Raw genomic sequence first — 27,678 nt, 5'->3', positions numbered from 1 at the left:
GGGGGCGCATATCTACATCAGCACGGACAGCCAAACCACGCTGAGATCCCTGGAATCGTACTGCCAGGGGTCTCTGTTGACTTGGGAGTGCCGTAACACCATAAAGCAACTGGCCAGAGGCAATAAAGTGACTCTACTATGGGTACCAGGGAACTTTGGGGTTCAAGGAAATGGAAACGCTGATGAACTTGCAAATAGTGCATCAAGGTTAACACTTGCTGGACCTGAGCCTTTCTGTGGGCTAGGAAAAGACCAATATAAAGCTGCAGTCCAGCTATGGGAGTTGAATAACAGGATAATCCACTGGACTAACACTCCTGGACTTGCTCAGGCAAAGAAATTCGTGACGATTTCACCTACCTACGCCAAGAAGCTCTTGAAGCTGTCACGAGCCGAGCTTCGGGTGATGGTGGGACTGCTGACGGGGCACTGTCGGCACAAACATCAATTGAATCGCATGGAAAAGTAAGCAGATGAGATTTGCAGGCTCTGTGGATCGGAAGCAGAAACAGCTGAACACATGGTATGCAAGTGTCCAGAGCTGGCTGGCCTCTACCATTGTGATCGACGTTCCCTTGTATATAGACGTCCACATGAAAGATATGCTCAGTGCAATTTCCTGAATACTACTGGTTTCGGGGGAGGATCGATTATGGAATTGGGTGGAATATCTTTGACTGCTCGCACAGACCTAGTGGTCGTTGGTTGTTTAATGGAGCTATGAATGCTGATAGGTATATAAGGAACATTCTTGAAGAGCATGTAGTGCTATTTGCCCCATACACTGGTGAAAATTTCATTTTTATGGACGATAATGCCAAACCACATCGTGCGCGCATCGTTAAGGAGTACCTTGAAGAGGTTGAAGTCTCTCGAATGGAATGGGCAGCAAGAAGTCCAGATCTCAATCCGATTGAGCAGGTTTGGGACAACCTCAATAGAAGGCTGAGAAGTTCAGAAAATCATCCAGCTACTCTCAATGACTTAGGAATCCAACTCAGAGAAATCTGGGAAGGATTAGATCAGAATATTTTAAGATCACTCATTTTGAGTATGAACCGTCGTTGCCGAGCTGTAATTAACGCAAGGGGTGGAAATACCAAGTATTAAATCACTTATCAGCATTCCAGTATTTTGAAAATTGTTCATTTCTCTTCTTTCACATAAGATTCGGTGAAATCCTGAATTTTTATTCCATTTAATGTGTTTTGTTTCGTTCAAAACCTTTTCGAGAGAACATAAAAAATAAGTTATAAAGTCAATGTAGAGTTAACTTTCATTAAAATTGAGATTTTCAGAATGTGCGTTCATTTTTTTTGCGCAGTGTAGTACAAGAAAAATGGGAGATATACAGATAGGAATTCAACCTTTACCCCTGCTCAATGGCTAATGAGTATCCTATACATATCTGTCGAAAAAGCTGAAATTTATACAGGGTCTTCTACGAACCAGACAGTATACATACACATGCCAAATTTCATCAAAATCGTCTAAGATTTTTAGAAATAAAGCCTGTTACAAGAATTCGCCGAAATAAAAAAAGTTGTTTAGAATAGTCTGAAGTTCATAGTCTAATATTTCCACTGTTTTTAATTCTTATTCTTTCATTTTGCAGAACATTGGACTTCGCCAAGAGCTTGAACGACTGAAGAAAGAGAACCTTCTACTGCAGAATAAATTATCAAAATATGAAGACGTATAAACCAGCGCAAGAGCCTAAGAAAAAATACGTAGAAAATTCATTTAACCACCTCGAGAACGAGGTGGCGTTCTTTTAGAAGGCAACCATACATTTGTATATAAAATGCATACAAAAACGTAGTCATTACGTAGTGCTAAGTATAAATTATGTAGATTAAGAGAAGAAATATAACAGGCAGAAAGAAGGTCGAAAGCAGAAGGAACCTAACAATTCTTTTGGAATTATTTGTTTTTAGTAGCTATTTAGACTCGATACTTGTGATATTATGAGTATGCCACTGGGTATTGAACTGATTTTTGAACGTTTTTTATTATTACAGTGTACCAGATTTTTTCTTGTCGAAGAATATGAAATTTTCGTTGAATTCATCAATTTGATTGAAATTCTTATTTCTTCTTTCATTTCCTTTGGATGCTGTAATGTTTTTTATTTAAATATAACAAAAATTCTCTCTTAAATTTTTATTGCTTTTCATGATGATGGTATGTCGTGTACTTGACTCTCATTATGAAATAATTTATGGAGAAGGCAATGTATGTCTTCTCTAGAGTTCGTAATATTTGCGTTTTTGTGTTTAGAAAATTTTCTTCTGTTTCTTGACCTTCGCGTTTGACACTTCTGCTATTGCTTCAGGCAGCAAATCTGTTGAAAGTGTAGACTAATTGTTGATTGTTTTTATGTTTATATAGTCTATTTTGGTTGAAGTTTATTTAGTAGATTGTAAATCGAAATGAGTCTTAAGAAATAGTATTTTGCTCACACTTTATAGGATACATACTCTTAAATTTAATTGAGTCGTCGAATGGGTTGAGCTTCATACCGTCGAAGTCCTCTGAAGTTTGACCGTTAAAAAAAATCGAAAGTATATTTTTACACAACTATCTTGAAAATTTCCGCAGATTCTTCATCTTCTTTCTATCAAACAGAAGACAGCGGTGGTTTGTTGCTAGTAAAGAGACCTATCGTAGTGCTTCTTGTAGAGCTATTATCTTCACTTGATGTTAATGATTTTCTTGAATTCATTTATGAATTGTTGTTCAAATTTTGTGTTTAAGCAAAAAATAAGGTTGTCTGATAAACCTCCAAGAAAACAATTGAAAGTGATATATTTATATAAGATGTTATACAAAATGTTACCATTATTTCTGATGAACAAGAAGTTGTCCAATGTTCCATCTTTTGCCGCAGATTAACATTTTATTAATACTTAAAAATTTATATACTGCCTTATGTAATAATACGAAAGTTGAATTTTTATAAATGTTGCCTAAATGTGTAATCTGCTGCAAATGATTTTTATAATGAAAATTGCTAAATATTTTCTAATTAGGAGAATACGTTGATTCCAATTGATATTATTTTACGATTTCTGTTTAGTTTTGATGTCAACTCTATGAAACGTGTGCTTTATTCAAAGTTCATAAACAATTAAACAAATAGATGTATCATTGAGCCAATTTGTTGATGTCAGTACCTGTTTGCAATATGTTGAAGAAGTACAATCAGCAGGTACGTTGTGAAGGCGTTGATACAAAAAGTGAATTTGCTGTTGTGAGCATTATATAAATCAGAATAATTTTGTTGTTTCATTTACTGCCGTATTTTGCTATCTCGTTAATCGTGATTTCGTAGAAAAATAAAGGGTTTTGCCAAACTGAATACTTGGTCGTTTTTCTATTTCACAATTCTTTTATATCTGTCTTGACCTTATTCAACGTATCTTTGGAGGATATTTGTTTATGTGGATTTTTATCCTAAAAATGCAAACTTTGCAGCTAGATATCATAAGGTTTTCGAGGATTGAATGACCTCTGAAACTAGAACCTGATTGATGTGTTAAAGTATGTTATTTATGATAAACAATTTTCTTAAAATCTTCATATCATGTTGCATATCCATGGACCAAAAATTAATATAATCATTTATAAAGCTATCGACAATCGCAAATTGACATTGTGAAAATGTCAAAACTAACTTGAAAATAAAATGAATTTGAAAAAGAAAACATATATTACGACTTCTATTAAAAATAAGTCTTTTGAGTTATTGAATCTACTTGATCAGTATTTGATTGTTCAGCGATTCAGGTAAGAGGTGACATAAAGAACAATAACAATTATTATCAAAGTTCCTCTAATAAACTCACCAATTTGGACCTTCCAGAAATATACATATTGACCATAAGATTTAGGTTTTTGATTGCCAAAAAACTTTTATTACAAAACTGAATTCTCACTTGGAACTATCACAATTCAAGTTTTAGCGTGATAAAAAAAATTTTGAGAACTGAATTATATCTTTCTTCTGTCACAGAAATATCAAATCAACAAATATATCCAGTTTCATATATCCAGGTTGTGTGATTACTCCTTCCTAGTAAAAAAGAACAATAATTCAGTTCAATAATGACGGATAGAGATTGCTCCTAGCTTAAAACAATTTTTATCTTGTCTGCTTCATAATCCTCTTACAAAAATCTGAAAAATTCAGAGTTGAGATTCGTATTCATGTGAGAAATTTCTCATAAGGATTATTGCTTATTATCATTCCTAATTCAGTGTTCTGAACACAAACCTAAGGTAAAAATTTTCTGGTGTGTGAAATACAATGAAAGCATATCTGCGTGATACTTCAACACAGTTTTTTTGAAATAAATTTCTTAGCGAACATACACTACTGTGTCTGTAAAGTATGGAACAAATTCATTTTTAGCTAAACAGACCATTTTAAGAAATAATCCTGAAACACGTCGATTTTTTATTTTAATTTACCGTATTTTAAAATAATAATCTAATATACAGAGTGAATTACTTTCGAGTAATGACGTCACCGTCATTTTGTTTGAATGGAACACCCCTCATTTTGTCTCAATTTTCCGATTACTCTAGTTGAGCAGATTCCAAAAATGTATCACATGTTGAATCCAATTGGTACAGGGTGGACAAAAATACAATAGTTTTGTGTGTGCTCATAAAGTAACGCGTAGCATTCTTTATTAGTTAAATTAACAATATATCAAAAATACTATCTAAAAATGTAACAAACTACAGGGAGTAACATTCAAACCTATTGCCGCTAGACAATGAGTATTTCTGATAATATTGTTAATTTAACTAATAAAGAATGTTACGCGTTACTTTATGAGCACACACAAAACTATTGTATTTCTGTCCACCCTGTACTAATGGGAATCAACATGTGATACATTTTTGGAATCAGCTCAGCTATCTTAAAATTTTCCTATTGGAAATATTTTAAGAAGGTTGTTTTATGTGCTCCACCTTCTATATACCAAGCAGAATAACAATATATGAAATGTGCTTTGGTCGTAAGTAAATTCTGAGAACTCCATTACACGCATATTGCATACCTACACCAAACTTCCCCAGAGACACTGATTCTGTGAACTCTAATCTAATAGGTAATTAATTTAATCTTTCATTAATTATCTCATAAGTTTAGTTTGCATAACTCTTCACCATTGTTTTAAAAGCGAATAATGTTTTTTATGCAAACTCATGGGATACTTTCCTTTGGTTCACGTGTCATAATAGTAGGTTGGTGGTGTAAAGAAATGATACAGTTTCCCTTCGTGGGAAGGTTTATAAATTAACATGCCAGTTAGTTCCTACTGAAGAAGAATAATGTTTGTGCAATGATTATATTGAAAATTCGAAAAAATTCCAAGAAGCATTTGTTCATTTTCTAATATTTCCAGTCAATCTTTGAGTCTATCCTCCCCTGACATTTCAGGTCTTTGAGTAATTCTGGATAGATATATTGCTACATTTGTTGTTGTTTCAAAAATGGATAACAACGAATTGTATATTGATAAAACACTGTTTTATGATGAAAAAATACTATACAAGAAAAGGAATGCCTTAATGAGTGTTATTCAGGCTCTGCTCCATTGATAACAACTGTTAGAAGGGGGTATGTTCACTTTAAAAGTGGTCGAAGAACTACCGACGATGGTGAACGATCTGGTCCCCGAATTTTGCAGGTATTTCAGAAAACATGGAGAATTCTATGAAATGGTTTTGAGCGTCAGCTGAGTAGACATCAGCTGGCAAAGTTATGGCATCCGTATTTTGGGAAGTACCTACTTGGTATGTATATTGTTCATTGACTATCTTGACAAAGGTAAAATTATCAATAGGGAATATAACACAACGTTATTGGACCGATTGAGGGTTGAAATTAGGAAAAATGGCCTCAAATGCAAAATAAAAAAACCGTGATCAAATTGCGTGTATCCTTCCATGTTTAAATGGCATTACCTACTGAACAAAAATGGTAAAATAAATGTCAAAAAAAGGTTATAACCATTTTAAACTGTATAATTCCAATTGGAAAATCCGCCAGTAGTATCAAGTCAAAAATAAGAACACCAACGCGTTTCCTGCTCATTATTTAATGCTCTTAAAACCATTCGATCAGCTCGATTGAACAACTGGAGTGAATAACAAGAGTTTGATTTTTGCGTGTCCACCTATGAGTGTGTGTATGTGTTCAAATAGGTAGTTCTGATCATTTTACGTTACATGCCTAATGCACACGTTTCTTACAGACGTTTATAATAGGATTTTACGCTACACTGATTTTATTTGAATGGAACTTGATGCCAATCGAATGTTCAGGAGCTGGTATTTGTTCTTCCTGGAGTTTTCTGTCCTTTCATTTTTTTTTTTTTTGTGAATGGTTAATCAGTTTCATGCAAATTAGTAGCTCGTCTCAATTCAAGGGAGTTCTGAACTCACAGTAATAAACATAGATAGCATATGTAATTTTCAGTAAGCAAATTTTGTCCCCAACATGAACTATCAAATTTGACATGAAGCGCGCGGAAATGAAAACATATCTGTGATACGTTGTTTCACTCAATTCGCGAGTTTCTCTACAAAACACGCAATTCTTATTTTCCATAGTGAACCAACGTTTCATATCAACTCAAAATATATTGAGATGAATACCTAAATATATCAGAAATTCAGAAAACAAACTTCAAGCGCTCCAAACGACGTGAAACAATGGATGACACTAGGAGAGCAATATTTGCCAAACCTTGGATTTCAGCAGGTAGATACAGAAAATGATAAGTATTCTGCTTATTATAAATTCGACAATTAGGAAAAATATTGGATTCTAATATTCAAATTTGCATATTCAATCTAGAATCACTCAAAAAAATATATTTCATTCAATATAATATACATTCATAACGATATAGTGAAATTGTGGATTTGAAAATATATCCCAATCCGACAACGTAATCTAACCAAACTGACTTCAATGAAATTGATATTTATGTATGTTTGGGGTGACCCCCAAAGCAGTTTCACCAATTTCTCAAAAATTTTATTTCTTTGAGCTTTTTATTCAGTATACAGACAATTTCTCAATATCAAAATGAATACCCTGGAATTTTTTTTTAATAAAGTTACTGTAACATTTTATGAATAAATATGATAGAATTGTTGAAATTTTGATTACAAAATTGCAGTTATTTGGTTGCGTACCTTTCGTCTGAGTTGTTTGTTGAAACACCAAAAATTTGACTGGATTAGAACCTGATGAACTTTCATTTGATGAAAACACCATAAAATTTTGACTTCAGATATTTTCTCTCTGCCTTTCTATTTAAAATGTCTTCATTGTCAATAGATAGATAGATAGATAAAATATCTCGACATTCTGAAGAAAGAGATTTAACAAATAAGTAATATTGATAACAATACCTACTGTTTGGGAGCAATAATAAGTTTAAAATTGTTAGCTTTTTATTGAATTGTATACATATACAACTGACAACCGTCTGACATAAGCTACAAAGTATATAATATCAACATTACAATAAATTTACATCAGCAATTCGCTCAATATTTATTCCTAATATCACTTATCATCAGTCTCTTTAGAACCGAAATAATTCAAATTATCAGCACATGTTATACATAATGGCAATTGATTGTAATAAACAATATCCGTCAATCTCATTTCAATCGTTAAAAAAGTTTTATCTGATTCTCAAACTTGTAGCATTTCATATGGCCAAGTTTTTTTAATCATTTTTTGATTAATATATTTGATGATTTATAATAAGCCTGATTCGTTGAATTTTTCTTTCTAATTTACACATTTTTGTAATATTGAAGATCATTACTGAATAATTGAAAATTCCCAGAAATGCTGTAGTCTTTTAAGCAATAAATTGCTCGATATATGTAATCATTTGCCGTGAAATACAATTTTTTTTAATGAAGGAAAATTCAACGGTATATAATGCAATTCTAAAAACTTCAAAATTAAATAAAATGGGATTTTACAGTTATTTTCTCGAATTTGAACGTGAAAAACAATCAAGCAGAATTTGAGCCAATGAAGTTAGAAGCTTTTCATGAAAAATAAACAACATGGTTGCGAAATTCGAATTATAACACATAAAATAATTAAAAGAGGAATAGTAGCGAATTAGTGAATCAATAGAAATATATTCAATGGTAAGGCGATCAAACATCACAAAAACAATTACAAGTAAATTTTCTGTTTGAACCACTCAAAATCCTGCCCAACTACTTTTTCCATAATGCCTTTTTCGTTATATATAAGTTGTTGCAACAAGGCTACTGTTAAGGAGGCAACATGTATTTTCCGGATACGGTCGGTCCGAAAGATCTTGTGTGGACACTACCATCGGTGGTGGTAAATAACATTTACCACGCCGAGGTCAGTGTCGGTTACGACCCTCGTACAAGACGCCCGGAGTTTGAATACTTCGGTAAGTATCGTAAAAAATTCTGATTTCTGATTCTCAAACTTGTAACATTCCATACGGCCAAGTTTTTCAAATCATTTTTTAATCAAAATATTTTTGATGATTTATAATTAGACTGATTCGTTGAAGTTTTCTTTCTAATTTACCATTTTTGTAATATTGAAAAATACTACTCAATAATTAAAAATTCACAGAAATGCTGTAGTCTTTTAAGCAATGAATTGCTCGATATATCTAATCATTTGTCGTGAAATGCTATTCCTTCAAATGAAGGAAAATTCAACGGAAATTTAATACAATTCTAAAAATTACAAAATTCAAGAGAATGGCATTTTCCAGTTATGTTCTTGAATTTGAACGTGAATCAAATTCAAGCAGAATTTGGGTCAATGAAGTTAGACAATCAAAAATGTGACAATCAGAAAATACAACATTTTCATAAAAAATGAACATCATGGGTGCGAAATTCAAATTATAACATATAAAATAATTATAAAAGGAATAGTAACTATCTTGAAGTGAATTAATTGAAATATATTCAATGATAGTGCGATCGAACAACACATAAATTTTCTATAATGCCTTTTTCGTTATATATACGTTGTTGCAACAACTCAGCTGTCAAAATGACAACATGATTTCTCCGGATGCAGTAGGAACGGAAGTTCTAGCTTTGACACTGCCATCGGTGGTAGTAAAAAATGTTTACTACGCCGTAGTAAATTTCTTCTACGAAATTTTATATAAAAATACTCAAATGTTACAATAAGAAAAAATTTTCTACGATATTTATGTCTTCGGTCTCTAGACCGTAGACATTTTTGATCTCATTAAATTTTCAGTTATGTTCTTGAATTTTAATCACAATCAAGGAGAATTTGAGTCAATGAAGTTAGACAATAAAACATGTGAAAATCAGAAAAGACATCATTTTCATAAAAAATGAACTACATGGGTGCGAAATTCAAATTATAACATATATAATAATTATAAAAGGAATAGTAACTATCTTGAAGTAAATTAATTGAAATATATTCAATGATAGTGCGATCGAAGTCGAAGATCACATAAAGTTTCAGGCTACTGTTAAAGAGGCAACATGAATTTTCCGGATACGGTCGGTCCGGAAGATCTAGCCTGTGCCATCGGTAGTAGTGAATAATTTTTACTAAGAAGAAAAAACAATTTAAAAAAGCTGTATTTAATATGGAATAAATTTGTTTTACGCCGTGTCATTTATGACCAAAAGGTCTTGTGTGGACACTACCATCGGCGGTGGTAAATAACATTTACCACGCCGTGGTCAGTGTCGGTTACGACCCTCATACAAGACGCCCGGAGTTTGAATACTTCGGTAAGTATCGTAGAAAATTCTGATTTCTGATTCTCAAACTTGTAACATTCCATACGGCCAAGTTTTTCAAATCATTTTTTAATCAAAATATTTTTGATGATTTATAATTAGACTGATTCGTTGAATTTTTCTTTCTAGTTTACCATTTTTGTAATATTGAAAAATACTACTTAATAATTAAAAATTCACAGAAATGCTGTAGTCTTTTAAGCAATGAATTGCTCGATATATCTAATCATTTGTCGTGAAATGCTATTTCTTCAAATGAAGGAAAATTCAACGGAAATTTAATACAATTCTAAAAATTACAAAATTCAAGAGAATGGCATTTTCCAGTTATGTTCTTGAATTTGAACGTGAATCAAATTCAAGCAGAATTTGTGTCAATGAAGTTAGACAATCAAACATGTGAAAATCAGAAAAGACATCACTTTCATAAAAAATGAACATCATGGGTGCGAAATTCAAATTATAACATATAAAATAATTATAAAAGGAATAGTAACTATCTTGAAGTAAATTAATTGAAATATATTCAATGATAGTGCGATCGAACATCACATAAATTTTCAGTTTGAACCTCCTACCCCACTACTTTTTCCGTAATGCCTCTTTCGTTATATATACGTTGTTGACTCAGCTGTTAAGGAGGCAACATGAATTTTCCGGATACGGTCGGTCCTGTAAGATCTTGTGTGGACGCTACCATTGGCGGTAGTAGATAATATCTACCACGCCGTGGTGAGTGTCGTTTACGACCCTCATACAAGGCGCCCGGAGTATGAATACTTCGGTAAGTATCGTAGAAAATTTTTTCTTATTGTAATATTTTGAGTTTTTTATATAAAATTCGTAGACATTTTTAATCTCAATAAATTTTTCAGTTATGTTCTTGAATTTTAATCACAATCAAGGAGAATTTGGGTCAATGAAGTTAGACAATCAAACATGTGAAAATCAGAAAAGACATCACTTTCATAAAAAATGAACTATATGGGTGCGAATTTCAAATTATAACATATAGAATAATTATAAAAGGAATAGTAACTATCTTGAAGTGAATTAATTGAAATATATTCAATGATAGTGCGATCGAACATCACATAAATTTTCAGTTTGAACCTCCTACCCCGCTACTTTTTCCGTAATGCCTTTTTCGTTATATATACGTTGTTGACTCAGCTGTTAAGGAGGCAACATGAATTTTCCGGATACGGTCGGTCCTGTAACATCTTGTGTGGACGCTACCATTGGCGGTAGTAGATAATATCTACTACGCCGTGGTGAGTGTCGTTTACGACCCTCAAACAAGGCGCCCGGAGTATGAATACTTCGGTAAGTATAGTAGAAAATTTTTTCTTATTGTAATATTTTGAGTATTTTATATAAAATTCGTAGACATTTTTAATCTCAATAAATTTTTCAGTTATGTTCTTGAATTTTAATCACAATCAAGCAGAATTTGAATGAATGAAGTTAGACAATCAAACATGTGAAAATCAGAAAAGACATCACTTTCATAAAAAATGAACTACATGGGTGCGAAATTCAAATTATAACATATAAAATAATTATAAAAGGAATAGTAGCGAATTAGTGAATCAATAGAAATATATTCAATGGTAACGCGATCAAACATCACAAAAACAATTACAAGTAAATTTTCTGTTTGAACAACTCAAAATCCTGCCCAACTACTTTTTCCATAATGCCTTTTTCGTTATATATAAGTTGTTGCAACAAGGCTAAGGTTAAGGTTGAGGAGGCAACATGAATTTTCCGGATTCGGTCGGTCCGGAGGATCTTGTGTGGACCTTACCATCGGCCGTAGTAGATAATATCTACTACGCCGTGGTGAGTGTCGTGTACGACCCAACCACAAGGCGCCCGATATACGAATATTTCGGTAAGTATCGTAGAAAATTTTTTCTTATTGTAATATTTTGAGTATTTTATATAAAATTCGTAGACATTTTTAATCTCATTAAATTTTTCAGTTATGTTCTTGAATTTTAATCACAATCAAGGAGAATTTGAGTCAATGAAGTTAGACAATAAAACATGTGAAAATCAGAAAAGACATCACTTTCATAAAAAATGAACTACATGGGTGCGAAATTCAAATTATAACATATAAAATAATTATAAAAGGAATAGTAACTATCTTGAAGTAAATTAATTGAAATATATTCAATGATAGTGCGATCGAACATCACATAAATTTTCAGTTTGAACCTCCTACCCCACTACTTTTTCCGTAATGCCTTTTTCGTTATATATACGTTGTTGACTCAGCTGTTAAGGAGGCAACATGAATTTTCCGGATACGGTCGGTCCTGTAACATCTTGTGTGGACGCTACCATTGGCGGTAGTAGATAATATCTACCACGCCGTGGTGAGTGTCGTTTACGACAGAACTACACGACGCCCGGAGTTTTCATGAAAAATAAACAACATGGTTGCGAAATTCGAATTATAACACATAAAATAATTAAAAGAGGAATAGTAGCGAATTAGTGAATCAATAGAAATATATTCAATGGTAAGGCGATCAAACATCACAAAAACAATTACAAGTAAATTTTCTGTTTGAACCACTCAAAATCCTGCCCAACTACTTTTTCCATAATGCCTTTTTCGTTATATATAAGTTGTTGCAACAAGGCTACTGTTAAGGAGGCAACATGTATTTTCCGGATACGGTCGGTCCGGAAGATCTTGTGTGGACACTACCATCGGTGGTGGTAAATAACATTTACCACGCCGTGGTCAGTGTCGGTTACGACCCTCATACAAGACGCCCGGAGTTTGAATACTTCGGTAAGTATCGTAAAAAATTCTGATTTCTGATTCTCAAACTTGTAACATTCCATACGGCCAAGTTTTTCAAATCATTTTTTAATCAAAATATTTTTGATGATTTATAATTAGACTGATTCGTTGAATTTTTCTTTCTAATTTACCATTTTTGTAATATTGAAAAATACTACTCAATAATTGAAAATTCACAGAAATGCTGTAGTCTTTTAAGCAATGAATTGCTCGATATATCTAATCATTTGTCGTGAAATGCTATTTCTTCAAATGAAGGAAAATTCAACGGTAATTTAATACAATTCTAAAAATTACAAAATTCAAGAGAATGGCATTTTCCAGTTATGTTCTTGAATTTGAATGTGAATCAAATTCAAGCAGAATTTGGGTCAATGAAGTTAGACAATCAAAAATGTGAAAATCAGAAAATACAACATTTTCATAAAAAATGAACATCATGGGTGCGAAATTCAAATTATAACATATAAAATAATTATAAAAGGAATTGTAACTATCTTGAAGTAAATTAATTGAAATATATTCAATGATAGTGCGATCGAACATCACATAAATTTTCTATAATGCCTTTTTCGTTATATATACGTTGCTGCAACGTCTCAGCTGTCAAAGTGGCAACATGATTTGTCCGGAAGATCTTGCCTGGACACTGCCATCGGTGGTAGTAAACAATTTATACTACGCCGTGGTAAGTGTCAGTTATGACCCAAAGACCAGACGCCCGGTGTATGAATACTCCTTTTGTAAAATTTTGAGTATTTTATATGAAATTCGTAGACATTTTTAATTTCATTAAATTAAGTTTTCACTTTATCGAACCATTTAGGAACTCACAATTTCTTCAGAGTTCTGCCATCAAACAGGGGGAACGCTCACTGTACTGTCAAAGTGGCATCATGATGTGTCCGAATGCAGTAGGTCCGGAGGATCTAGTCCAGACTCTTCCATCGGTGGTAGTGAACAACGTTTCCTACGCCATGTTTAGTGTGTTCTACAATAAGAACACTAGATACCTGGAGTATGAATACTTCGGTTAGTATTGTAGAAAATTTTTTCTTTTTGTAATATTATGAGTATTTTTATATTAAATTTCATATATCGGGTGTCCTAAACTCGATGGCCTATTAGACGTTTCTGGAAAACTAATCATAATTTTGAGCTGAAAATTTGCATATTGGGGTTTGAGACAATGATCTTTCTCCCTAAAATATTTTCAGATCTCTACAACTTCCGGTTATACCGGAAACAGACTACTACTTCCTTATTTCAAATGGCACACCCAGTATATAATTGCATCATTAGATAGCTTTATTGATGGCAATTTCGGCAATATGCCATACCTTGGGTGAAAATTCAACGGTTCATGAGTTATTGGGATTCTTATGAAAAAAAGGTGGCGATGAGGACTCACATTATTTCGAATATTTCAGCAGAAAAACCCTTTTTCGAAAAAAAATTATTTTGTTTCGATTACGCAAATACGTAGTATTATAAGACTGTTTTCGGCTTGTACCAAAAATGTACAGGTTTTTTATAAGGGGATCATGAACTTGGACAACTCAAATTCATCAAAACTCAAGATTTTCAAATTAGAACCTATATTTTTTATTATTTCAGTCGATTCTACGTACAAAAATAGTGGGAGTTACTCCAGCAAATCCTATACCTAAAATGAATACTTCAATAGTTATCGGGGAAGAACTTCAAATGAGGAAAAACCGCATTTTATAAATGTGGGAATAACTGTCTGTTACTTCCGTAAAACACAGAAAGAAAATAAAATTCGATGTTTTCATAACTAAAATTGTAATTATTCGTAATTGAAAATTGTATTGGTTTATGGATTTCTCAACAATACCAACGAAAAATTATTTAAAATTCATGAAATATAAAATTTAGTTATTCGAACATCAAATTTTATTTTCTTTCTGTGTTTTACGGAAGTAACAGACAGTTATTCCCACAGTAATAAATAGCGGTTTTTCCTCATTGGAAGTTCTTCCCCGATAACTCTTGAAGTATTCATTTTAGGTATAGGGTTTGCTGAAGTAACCCCCATTATTTTTGTACGTAGAATCGACTGAAATAATAAAAAAAAATATAGGTTCTAATTTGAAAATCTTGAGTTTTGATGAATTTGATTTGTCCAAGTTCATGATCCTCTTATAAACACCCTGTACATTTTTGGTCCAAGCCGAAAATAGTCTTATAATACTACGTATTTGCGTAATCGAAACAAAACAATTTTTTTTCGAAAAAGGCTTTTTCTGCTGAAATATTCAAAATAATGTGAGTCCTCATCGCCACCTTTTTTTCATAAGAATCCCAATAACTCATGAACCGTTGAATTTTCACCCAAGGTATGGCATATTGCCGAAATTGCCATCAATAAAGCTATCTAATGATGCAATTATATACTGGGTGTGCCATTTGAAATAAGGAAGTAGTAGTCTGTTTCCGGTATAACCGGAAGTTGTAGAGATCTGAAAATATTTTAGGGAGAAAGATCATTGTTTCAAACCTCAATATGCAAATTTTCAGCTCAAAATTATGATTAGTTTTCCAGAAACGTCTAATAGGCCATCGAGTTTGGGACACCCGATAGACCTTAGACATTTTAATCTCATGAAATTAAGTTCTCACTTTATCAAACTTACAATTTCTTCAGACGTTCCATAGATGCCCACACATGGAGTTCTGCCATCAAACAGGGGGAACGCTCACTGTACTGTCAAAGTGGCATCATGATTTCTCTGGATGCTGTAGTTCCTGAAGATATGGTCCAGACTCTTCCATCGGTGGTAGTGAACAACGTTTCCTACGCCATGTTTAGTGTGTTCTACAACAAGAACACTAGACGCCTGGAATATGAATACTTCGGTTAGTAATTTTTTTCTTTTTGTAATATTATGAGTATTTTTATATTAAATATTTTTATATTAAATATAAATTTCGTATAGACCGTAGACATTTTAATCTCATGAAATTAAGTTTTCATTTTATCAAACTCACGATTTCTTACCTGTGTTGCCCACATATGGAGTTCTGCCATCAAACTGGGAAAACGTTCAGTGTGGCGAAATCTTCACTCTAATTCTTCTTATCGTATTAAAAAAAACAAACAAAAAACTCACTTCTATATTCCGATTATTTCTTTTTTAAAGTAGATCAATTGACCTACTCCTGACCTGTTCAAATTATATGACATATGACATGTGACACTTTTAGTAGACATTAGCTTCATGCGTCTTATTTTATATGACTATATTTTATATCGTTTGTAAGTTAAGAAATTGTGAAAAATTTAGAAAATCAGCAGACTTCGAGATCAACCTCACATTCAGTGAGTTTTGAAATCTAATCTGATGTTTTTCATTATTTTATTGTTTTGTATGTTTTTTTTACAGTCGACCTGAGGAAGAAATCAAACAGTTTCGAAAGCTTGGCTTTATAAATAAAGAGTGAATAATATCTCACGTAATCATTTATCGACATCCCTTATCCTGAGAATAACATATATTCCTCTTGTTTGAATTAATTCTTGATTAATTGATCTGATTTGTTTTCCTCTACGATTTCGTGCCAACCTAACGATCATTATCAAAATATATGTATGTGTATTGATTAAAGAATAATTTGGAACTTTTGGTGCAGCCACAACTCCACGAACATGGAATTTAGTGGAAGGAAGACAAGCATATGTTATAAATCTAACTACCAAAAGTAAGGACTCCAAATCTCTAGAAAAATACAGGTTGTCGACCCATTTGTTTTGATATGATTGAAACAATGCATGTAAAGGAAGAAGAAGTGTGTGAAGAAGTCGAGCCATTGCAAATTACAAATTATGCAAATAAGAGGCCTCAAGTTTTCATTGAGGACGATGAGACTACTGAAGGTGAGAAATTATACAAAATAAAAATTTAATTAGAAACTCCCTTTTCTAATGAACTTTTGAATTCACCTGTCATATTCTCTCTTCAACAGTTTTCGTGGAAAAATCGAGCTTAGAATTAATAATATACAGGGTGTTTCCTAAACATGCGGCAAAAATTCAGGGGGTTGTTCCTTGGACTATTTTAAGCATGTTTTGTCCTTGGATGATTTTTGAAAAACCTCTTTGTTTCGAAGATACAGGGCGAACAACATTTTTCATATTTTTAAAATTAATAATAGTTCAAATAAAAATGCGTACCGCACTGTGTTTACTAAGTAGGTACAATTTATTTTTAAATTTGTTTAACAACATTCCAATTACTAAAAACGGCCAGTTTTTTGACTAAAAATTGATGGTGCAGATGGTAAAGGAATACAGATTAAACACGGTTTTCATTTGAATTCGTTTTGTGATGTATTAGCAATTAACATTTTATCTTTGACTATTATGAATCGCTATAAAGATTGGATGCTTGTATTCTGGCTAGAGGTAGTCATTTTCAACAGTTTTTGTAGGTTAAGTTGAATTTTCATGTAATTTTTCATAATAAAATGTTATTATCTGAAATTTTGTTTCCCCTATATCTTCGAAACGAATAGGTTTTTCAAAAATCATCAAAGGACAAAATATTCTTAGAATAGTCCAAGGAACAAACCCCTGAATTTTTGCTGCATGTTTAGGAAACACCCTGTATAACCAGAGACAATAATGAGACTGTCAACTCCTTCACTAAATTTATTCGATTTTGTCTTCGTCATCTATCTTTGTCTATATCATTCTAGATCGCATGAAGCCATCTTTGTTCCGGCTATGGAAGGCACCAGTAGAGGCGCTATGTTGCCAAATCCGAAAATATTTACTACCATTTCAAGAAAAAAGCATACTCACTCTTATTCCTCGTATACTTACTATCAAGAAAAAAATGCGCTATCAATATGGTCCCTCAAACGCTTCGTTTCGAGATACAGGGTGTTGAAGTTTGATTGATTTTCAAGTTTATTTCTCATAGCACCTTCCCCTCACGATATATTCAACTTGAATCTGGCATAAATTTTCAAATTTGTTAATTTAGAATGCAAATATATAAGGCGATACTTTTTCTGAAACAGTGCCAGTTTCTGATAGAATTGAGAAATGTAAAAAGATACTTTGGTCCAGTACTACACTTTTTGGTTTCTTCTAGTTTTATCGCATCTGCTTCTGATTTCGAGAAAAAAATTCAAAGGAATAGTCTTATTCTCAGGAAAATCCAAATTATTATAAAGATCCAGTTGGTAAGCCAAGATAAATAAAATAATATTATAAGTTTTGGTACTTATTTATCAAATCTCTAGCGAAGATTAATAAAGATTAGACCAATTGGTTTAATCATCACAAAAAAGGAGGAAAAACACATTTCAAAAAGAAAGCGTTTGCGGGCTCACGCTTATAGGACTTTTTTTCTCAAAATTATCCGAGGAGTCTCTTATTTTCCTTTGTACCCTGTATTTCACCCATAAAGATAATCTTCATATGAGTTTCTCCAAATTCTACCACTTCATATAATCAACCCGAATATTTCGCAGGTACCTATATCAATAGAAAAAAAAGTAATGGCTTCTCTGTTATCCGAGTATCAAATTAGCACCCAACATTATTAATCATTCTTGCAATCAGCGATAGTATAGTGAATGCACTAATATCTGCTACTCCGATTGTTATCATTATTGACCTTGCTACCTTGAGCGGACAATAGAGCCAAATTTGGACCGCAGAAGTTGTGAAATAAGAGAAATATTTCTTTTCAACTCATATCAACCGATATTTGGAATGTGTTGCTCTGATGCTAATTAACTGAAAAAAGGTTGTAATGAACAAAAGTAGGGCAAGATCAGTTGCCGAAAGCGTTATCTTTGATCTTCTCGTTTGTTTCGATTTTCTGAAATTATGAAATGAGTACCTTACATTAGTACTCACGGCAATTGTAATAAAGAAATTCACCGATGGAAGTCACTTGCACTAAATCATATGTTAATTTCTTTTCTCTTTGAGTTCTTCTCAAAAAATTCGCTTAAACCGTTTTAATCGCGTAAACATGTGAATTTTCGGTCTCCAGTTTCAAATTTTCCACTCACAAAATGCATTTCGGACCATTCTGAAAAATTTTAATTTTGTGTCTGTCGGTCTGTATTTTCGCAAATCCGATTTTAATGAATTTTGGTGGGTGTCGCACACGGTTTCGATTCGTCACATCACAAACTTGTCTCAACAGCTCGAATTTACCTTCAGGTTCACTATTCCCGGCCGAGAAGATGACCCACGAAGGCCCAAAAGTGCTTAAGTTTCACGAATTTCCACCATTTTGTAGTGAATTTCATCGAATTATTGAAGCGTGGTTCATTCTATTTTTAGTAATGGCGTGGTTTATACTTATCAAATGTCAGAAAATCTCCAGATAGTGGGCTATTCAAAATGAAACCTTTTTCTGCCGAATCCTTCATATTAGGATTGGGTCATAAATGGTTTCATGCTCTTTCGGAGGCTCTAATATTTCGCATATTACTTGTTATAAGTATGTTCTTACATCCAACTAATTATGTTGAATCTGGTGATCTTGGAGGTTTATTCAATCAGGAAATCCTCATAAAAACAGACACAACAGACGCCACAGAATACTAACATTGTGGCGAAATGACAGACCCACAAGAGGAGCTCGCAATTGGTGCAGATATTTCGAAAGCCAACAATCATTAGTATCTAAATCCAACTCAAATTACCTACACAACCATCAAAAATCGCAGAGATTTTTCTCTGTCGATCTCCGAAAAATTTAAGCAACAACTTTGAAGTCATGTAGCTCAAATCTGATAGTATCAATCGAATTTCGTAATTGAACCGACAATATTGTTAAAAATCGTGATTCATGAACACTTCATATTTCATTATGGATAATGAATAAATGATACCGTTTGGTATTGTTACGAAAGTTCTTTTCTTAAAAGCGTTGTTATGATGAATTGCTGGTTCAGTACTTTGATTGCTTTATTTTTGCAGTATGAATTATTGTGTGTGCCGAAATTGTCTAACTAGTTCATGTTGAGATACACGACCAATAACCATTTTCCTACTTTGTTTCGAAGAATGATCTGAATATGTAAAGGGTGTTTTTTTTAGAGCTAGAGAACTTTAAATTGCAATAAAACAACGATGGATTATTCGATTGACATGAATTTTATTTATCCGCAAGATAATCTTGTGGCATTATATTTTAAATATAATTTCTGGCATATGACTGCCACGGCTGGCTCGGATGTAGTCCAATCTGGACGTCCAATTTTCGATGACTTTTTCCAACATTTGTGGACGTATATCGGCAATAACACGGCGAATGTTGTCTTCCAAATGGTCAAGGGTTTGTGGCTTATCCGCATAGACCAATGACTTTACATAGCCCCACAGAAAGTAGTCTAGCGGTGTTAAATCACAAGATCTTGAAGGTCAATTCACAGGTCCAAAACGCGAAATTAGGCGGTCACCAAACGTGTCTTTCAAATATATCGATTGTGGCACGAGCTGTGTAACATGTTGCGCCGTCTTGTTGGAACCACAGCTCCTGGACATCATGGCTGTTCAATTCAGAAATGAAAAAGTTAGTAATCATGGCTCTATACCGATCACCTTTGACTGTAACGTTCTGGCCATCATCGTTTTTGAAGAAGTACGGAGTGTACGGACCAATGATTCCACCAGCCCATAAAGCGCACTAAACAGTCAGTTTTTCTCGATGTAACGGTGTTTCGACACTTGGGGATTAGCTTCACTCCAAATGCGGCAGTTTTGTTTGTTGACGTAGCCATTCAACCAGAAGTGCGCTTCATCGCTAAACAAAATAAAATGGACGTAGTGCGCGATACGTATTCCGCATAGAACCATTATGTTCGAAATAAAATTGCACTATTTGCAAGCGTTGTTTAGGCGTGAGTCTATTCATGATGAATTGCCAAACCAAACTGAGAATAAATCACTTGACAGCTGTTAAATCGGTCGCCATCTTGAAGAGTAATGCCAACTTAAAGTTATATACCTCGAAAAAAAACACCCGTTATTATTTAAAAAAATCGTTTGAATGCATTCATAAAAATAGTAAAGAATATTTGGTGATAATCGAGCAGTAGCTTTATCAACTGATGTATGACTTTGAACGAATTTAATTCTCGCAATATTTGGAAAATGATTAGAGAATGCCTGAACGTACAGTTATTAAAAAATAAAAAATATTCTCCAAAAAATTATGTTCAAAATATATCGATTGGATTTGTTTAAAAAAATCAGTTCATATTCTAATAAATTCTATTCAAAGCAATCAATTTCATCAATTATATAGTTAATACGGTTGATTTCCCATGGTGTGGGAACCATATATACATACAAACCAACCGCCACGATCACTTTTAAGTAGGGTTGGACTGAGCAGGAACCCACTCCTGCAATCCTGTGAATCAGATTTGTGTGAAAGATCTCCGGTAAGTCACAAGTGAAGCTGTGGTGAGTGTGCTCTATAATGGATATCCTGATGATGGTAATTAAACTTTTTTCTAATTCAGAAATTGATATTATAAATGCATGTTTAATCGTTCAATTGCCTTCGTGATCTATCGATGATTGAGTCCTGATATGTTCGACCTTTTGTAGGAATTATCGGTGATTATTGATTTTCTTGTAATTGGGTTTGCTTGATTTGTTTGAAGGAGAAATTGATACAGGCTGATCTCAGTATGGTTTGGAATCTAATTGAGTATTTAGGGTATTTTCTATTTGAGTGTCTCTATGAATGATTGTAACATCCAAGTGGCTTTGAAGGCGATTGCTCGGATGATTTCAAAAAAATATAAATGACTCCACAAACAATTTATTTTTGAGATATATGACGTTAGAGTTTAATTTTTTTCTTTCATAGTATCTTCATTTCTGGAATGAACCTCGAATTTATTAAGGCTCACATTGAATTACATGTAAACTGCTTGTGAAAATTTATGGTAAGATGTATTTTCTGCAACGATATAAATACAGGGTGTCTCTGAATTGGAGGTACAAAGAAAAATGCAGATTACTTGGGTAATTTTGAGAAGTAGTTTTTAAAAAGTCCTATAAACATGAGATCGCAAAAACTTTGAAGATGATTTTGTTCTTGAAAAGTTGGTGGAAGGAAGAAAAATGAGAAATTCCTTGGATGATTTTGAGAAAAAAGTCCTATCTACATAGGACGGTCAACGCTTTGTTTTTGGGAAACAGGGTGTTTCTTGTAGCCTACTTTTTTGTGATGATTATACCAGTTTTAGAATCTTCTTCGCTAGAGATTAGGTAAATAAGTACCAAAACTTATTTTTCATTCATCACAGCTTACCTACTGGATCTTTATAATGATTTGAATTTTCCTGAGGATTACTGAAGAATTGTTTGAAATTTTTTCTTGAATTCGGTAGCACATAACTACAATAAACCAAAAAGTGTAGCATTGAACAAAATCATTTTTCACATTGAAATTGATTGCCAAAGATTAAATAATTCATTTCAACAGTGTGTTTTTATCGTTCTTGAAAAAATGGAAAAAAACTGACAAGAAGATATTTCAACGCAAAATCTTAGTCTTAATAATTTCAGAGTTATTAACTTCTGAATATTCCATAAGTTTTTTAAAACCCATACGAGATATTATAACGGGTGTTTTTTTTCGAGGTATATAACTTTAAGTTGGCATTACTGTTCAAGATGGCGACCGATTTAAAAGCTGTCAAGTGATTTATTCTCAGTTTGGTTTGGCAATTCATCATGAATAGACTCACGCCTGAACAACGCTTGCAAATAGTGCATTTTCATTTCGAAAATAATGGTTCTGTGCGGAATACGTTTCGCGCACTACGTCCATTTTATTTTGTTTGGCGATGAAGCGCACTTCTGGTTGAATGGCTATGTCAACAAACAAAACTGCCGCATTTGGAATGAAGCTAATCCTCAAGTGTGTATCGAAACACCGTTACATCCAGAAAAACTGACTGTTTGGTGCGCTTTATGGGCTGGTGGAACCATTGGTCCGCACTTCTTCAAAAACGATGATGGCCGGAACGTTACAGTCAATGTTGATCTGTATAGAGCCATGATTACTAACTTTTTCATTCCTGAATTGAACAGCCATGATGTCCAGGAGCTGTGGTTCCAACAAGACGGCGCAACATGTCACACAGCTCGTGCCACAATCGATTTATTGAAAGACACGTTTGGTGACCGCCTAATTTCACGTTTTGTTTGGACCTGTGAATTGGCCTACAAGATCTTGTAATTTAACACCGCTAGACTACTTTCTGTGGGGCTATGTAAAGTCATTGGTCTATGCGGATAAGCCTCAAACCCTTGACCATTTGGAAAACAACATTCGCCGTATTATTGCCGATATACGGCCACAAATGTTGAAAAAAGTCATCGAAAATTGGACGTCCAGATTGGACTACATCCGAGCCAGCCGTGGCGGTCATATTTAAAATGTAATGTCACAAGATTATCTTGCGGATAAATAAAATTCATGTCAATCGAATAATCCGTCGTTGTTTTATTGTAATTTAAAGTTCTATAGCTCTAAAAAAAGCACCATTTACCAAACGCTGAACCATAATGTTGAATTCGTAATTTTTTCTCGTGTGACTTGATTAAATCCCGAAGATTATAATTCCTGCAGTATCCATTCGAATAAGACAGTTGGAAATAACTAATTCACTTGTCTTCCATTCCACTCACACAGTAATATCACAAGTCGCACGCTATTGTCAGAAAATAATCACATAAATCTGTACCAATTGCTCATTTAGATCATGTGATCCGCGCATTCAGAATTTCTATTCAATTAAAAACTCGAAGAAACATCATTTGCCGACAAATCGAAACTCCTTTAAAGGAAATATTGGGCAATTTGCACCGTGGGTCATAATTCGAAACAGTTCTCATAGGAAACACGAAAAAAATGTACAGCGGTCAAATTGGAACAAGACATGCAAATTGAAATATAACAAGCGGAATCGATAATTCAGATAAATGGGATGTTGTCAACATAAAGCTGTTTTTACTTGATTGGAATGTGAATTTCGTCGCTTGGTGGCTCATTTGAGTCGCCTTATAAATCGTGTTTGAATTGAGATTTATTAGTGTTTTGAGGGAATGGCGGCAATGTTTATGGAGTAATTAGGTTGTGAGGAGTGAAATTAGTTAATTAGGAACTTTCGGAGAAGCGGAACAATGGAGTGAACAATATAAAATATGTTATTATTCGGTTATTGATTTCGAAACGTTTAATGATACTTAGTAATTCAGAGTACTCTGGGATAATTTTAATAATTCAATACAAGTATAGGTATTTAGTTAACTGGATGAATAACTCAAACCTTTACATGATTAATTTCAGTATATATTTGAATTTATGTGAGAAAATGCTAGATAATCCTTTATTCTGTAGTATATACTGAATATCTTTCGACACTTATGCAGAATATCTCAACCAGAGTAATACCAAAACATACCAACAAAAGATAGACAGATATTGGATATTGGAAAACGAAAAAAATTATGATATTGACGTACAGAATGATCCAATATTCAAGAAAATAGAAAAAGTCTAAAATTTTGTTAGTCCGGATCTGATTTATTCGATTTCAGAAATATTGAAGGAAGGCGATAGTAAAGGGCGACAAAACTTCAAAAATTGAAATTATTCGGTCTATTAGTTAGAGTTATTGAACTGTAAAATTTCACTCATAAGATGAACATCGCCCTGTATATCCCCAACGAAGGCACTCAGGCGATTGAAACATCTTGATACGGGTCCTCCATGATGACCTTAATTTATGGTATTCGTTTGTCGCATTCTTCCCGGGACACCCTGTATTTCCTCAATGCTATCGTTCGAATGTAGTTTGCCAGTAAAATATCACATTTTTTTCAGATAACAGTAAATTGTCCAATATTTACCCACTTCATGTACCTAATCCATTTTTTTTTCCAGACTGCCTACTCGATTTTGCTGATAGTCTTCAGTAGCTACGAAGTATGGTGTCTGGAAGAGCCCCATCAAGAAATCTACCTACAGCCGAGAAATTTCAATCCTCATCCTTACGAAGTGGTTGCCTCTCGAAGGACCTCACCTGACACAGGACCTATACTGTTCCCACCGTCCCCTCCACCTGAAACAGAAGGGAGTAATTTCATAAAAGTTGATAACAGCCAACATCCTGTCGACAGCCATCCCTATCCCAAATTGGTCAGGAAGCATAAGTACAGGAATCCTGGAAGACATCAAGAATTTGTGAGGATATTTCAGTTTTTTTTTTATACTTGATACCTTGATGCCTATTGCTCATTTTGATATTTGTTACGATCGTCTACATTTATGTTTGTGAATTTCGAAACTCTACCGTCTATTATACTTTCGCAAGTTTAGAATATATTAGTATGTAATGAGATAAATATCAACTTAAAATGAGTATCAATTCGAAGACCTTCCTTGAGTTATCATCAATGATTCCTGCGAATTGAATTTATAGATTTCTAGAATGAGACTTATTCATGAACAGGTTACTTGACGCTCCGTTATACAGATGGCGCATATAATATCGAATAGACGCAAAACTGCTAAACTTTTATGTATGGCTACAGTACTGAAATTTATTGCAGAATGAACTTTTCTGAATTATAACTAGCTAGTACAAGGTGATTGTCTTGGAAATTTGAATGTTCTGATCTATGTGGAATCATTAATCTCAGCTAATATTGCTCTGCGAATTGCATCGCAGTGTGTAATATAATACGATATTAATTCTATCTGGTTAATGTATCAACTGAAATGCCATCAACATAACCATCAAACAGAAGATTTCCACGATATTACATATAAATCATAATCGGAAGTAAACAAAGGACAATGCATGTCATCGAGGGATAGAAGCGATATAGTAGTAGCGGTTTCACCCTTAATAGGGATCATCAGTACCGCATAACTCAACCCAAGATGACAAACAAACGAAATTGCAGGCACCTTATTGAACGCAGTAAACATACTGCCAGCGTTCAATAAGGTGCCTGCTATTTCGTTTTTTTGTCATCTTGGGTTGAGTTATGACGTACTGATGATCCCTAATAAGGGTGTAACCGGTATATCGCTACTCTCCCTCGATGACATACATTCTCCTTGGTTTACTTTCGATTATGACTCCTATGTCACAGCGTGAAAATCTTCTGTTTGACAATGGTTATGTTGATGGCATTTTAGTTGATACATTAACCAGATAGATAATTAATATCGTATGATATTACACACTTGGAAATCGTACTTCAGTAGGATCCAGTCATTGTTTCCAGTAAATAATTGACATGGTCAACAGGATGCTTGGAGACCTATTAGTTTCTTCAAGTGTCGGGGGCATGACAGTTTCAATGAATTTATAGGGAACGAATTGTAATTGTACATATAATGTAAAAAGGATGTGTAACTCTTCGAGGTGTCGAAGATATGTCATGGAGTTGTAAATCTTGAAGAGATTTACTGGGGGGTTGGGAAAGTTCGAGAACAAGACGGTTGTACCAGATGTGTTACATCTGTGTATCAGGTTCTAGTCCTTCGAGAATATTCGATTTCCAGGAGTCCGCGAAGAGCTTTGTGGGCGGTACGGCAAAATTCTTATTAGACTAGGGGATGGTACTTTCTCTAAGGGTGTGGTCAAGCCGAAAGAAGGGAAGTCGATATTCGAGACAGAGTAAGTTGGGGAGTGGACAGTTCAAGTTAAGTCGAAGACGGGTAAAGTTCAAGTTCGGTCTAAGTCGAAGTAAGAGTGAGTTCAGTCGGTTGAAATTTAAGACGTAAGACAAAAAGACGGTTCGCGGACTAGATTAAGACGAATCGCGAACGAATCAAAGACGAGACGACCGAAACTTGTAATGAGACAAAGACGTGAAATATCGAAGACGACTCGAGTAATTATCAAACGAGTTGAAGACGAAATTGAGTACCGTAGTGAGAAACTTGTCTTTAAGACGTAATTAGGATCTTCTCAATACTGAGTTTGTACTGTATAAGTGTGGCTTTGTAAATAATTAAAAAGAGTTTAAATATTACAAACCCGAACAAAGTCACGCAGAAGAAGACGAAAGGCCAGGTAATCGAATGATACCTCTAGACGATCGATTAACCAAGCCTACACATTTTTTACTTTTTGTATTTTCGTCATTCGTTACCAAGTATCAGCCATTTTTATTTATTAAATAACTTGTTTTCAGCAAACTATGAAATTACTATTGATATCGAACTGTGACTTCCTTATTACAAGATAACCATAGAATTTCAACCTCCTGGAAAGCGTAGGCTACCTGCGAAAGAATTCACCTCTGATGCACTCGTAGAGGCACATCCAGCGCCATCTCTACGACAATAAAACCTGAGCGGATTCATCCCTAAACGCCGTCGTAAATTCGACGAACATTCTCGCATTCAAATCGAGTCGGCCGAATCGCCGTCATAGACTCGATAAGAACGCAATATGATATTTTGTCATTCGGCGTCTGTGCTTTTACGACAATACACCCCGTTTCGATCGTGATGTTTCGAGAACGTCGGATTTTTACTGCCGGGGTAGACTAGATTGGATATGAAATAAACGGGGTGGATTTAATACCTTTGCGTGGGTGGCTGTGAGAGGAGAACCGTCGTCTTTTGAAGTTCATGTCGGGTACGTGAGAGGTCACTGGCTTCCTCACAGGGTGTGGGCGTCTCGGGGAGCATCTAATAGGAATAGGGTTATCATGAACTGGCAAGTGGAGAGTCTGTGGGGAGGGAGGAGTAACTCCTGATCACCTGGTCACAGAATGGTGTGCCATTGCAAGCCAACGTAGAAATTGCTTTGACCCTTGCGATGTCCAGATTTGAGTTTCTTCGATTCTATTTGTTGTATCAAATCAAAGCTGAGGTAAAGATTGGAATTCAGGACGAAATTGCCTAAATAACTTCTTTCACTCTCCAGAAAGTTATGCAAAACTCCTACTGAAGGCTAATCTTCAGTTATGC

General features: G+C 34.0%; 2 protein-coding genes and 1 long non-coding RNA gene across 11 annotated transcripts in view; 2 read left to right on the top strand and 1 right to left on the bottom strand.

Annotated features, from left to right (window-relative positions):
- The window catches only part of LOC123672781 (thyrotroph embryonic factor), an 89,110-nt gene extending 85,749 nt beyond the window's left edge, over window positions 1-3,361 (top strand). For all 7 annotated transcript variants that reach the window (XM_045607065.1, XM_045607060.1, XM_045607063.1 and 4 more), the window contains exon 5: window positions 1,616-3,361. In XM_045607065.1, the coding sequence (XP_045463021.1) occupies window positions 1,616-1,702 (87 nt within the window). In that variant the 3' untranslated portion in view covers window positions 1,703-3,361. The remainder of the gene's footprint in view (window positions 1-1,615) is intronic.
- A 5,053-nt stretch (window positions 3,362-8,414) lies between these two features.
- Window positions 8,415-15,833, bottom strand: LOC123672780. The gene is made up of 3 exons (XR_006746364.1): window positions 15,687-15,833; window positions 15,322-15,525; window positions 8,415-13,677 (listed from the first exon to the last, which is right to left on the bottom strand). It is a non-coding gene; the product is annotated as an uncharacterized LOC123672780 (long non-coding RNA).
- LOC123672779 overlaps window positions 15,416-27,678 on the top strand; it is a 28,438-nt gene continuing 16,175 nt past the window's right edge. Inside the window, exons 1-3 of one of the 3 annotated variants that reach the window (XM_045607058.1) lie at window positions 15,416-15,544; window positions 16,319-16,562; window positions 24,628-24,927. In XM_045607058.1, the coding sequence (XP_045463014.1) occupies window positions 16,512-16,562; window positions 24,628-24,927 (351 nt within the window). In that variant the 5' untranslated portion in view covers window positions 15,416-15,544; window positions 16,319-16,511. Of the gene's footprint in view, window positions 15,545-15,897; window positions 16,008-16,318; window positions 16,563-21,009; window positions 21,160-24,627; window positions 24,928-27,678 lie in introns of those variants that run through there. The other 2 variants (XM_045607057.1, XM_045607059.1) reach the window with 2 other exon arrangements.

Source organism: Harmonia axyridis, chromosome 2 (assembly GCF_914767665.1).
Source record: "Harmonia axyridis chromosome 2, icHarAxyr1.1, whole genome shotgun sequence".
Taxonomy (NCBI): domain Eukaryota; kingdom Metazoa; phylum Arthropoda; class Insecta; order Coleoptera; family Coccinellidae; genus Harmonia; species Harmonia axyridis.
The sequence above is the reverse complement of the archived record's forward strand: the minus strand, read 5'-3'. Positions and strand labels throughout refer to the sequence as shown.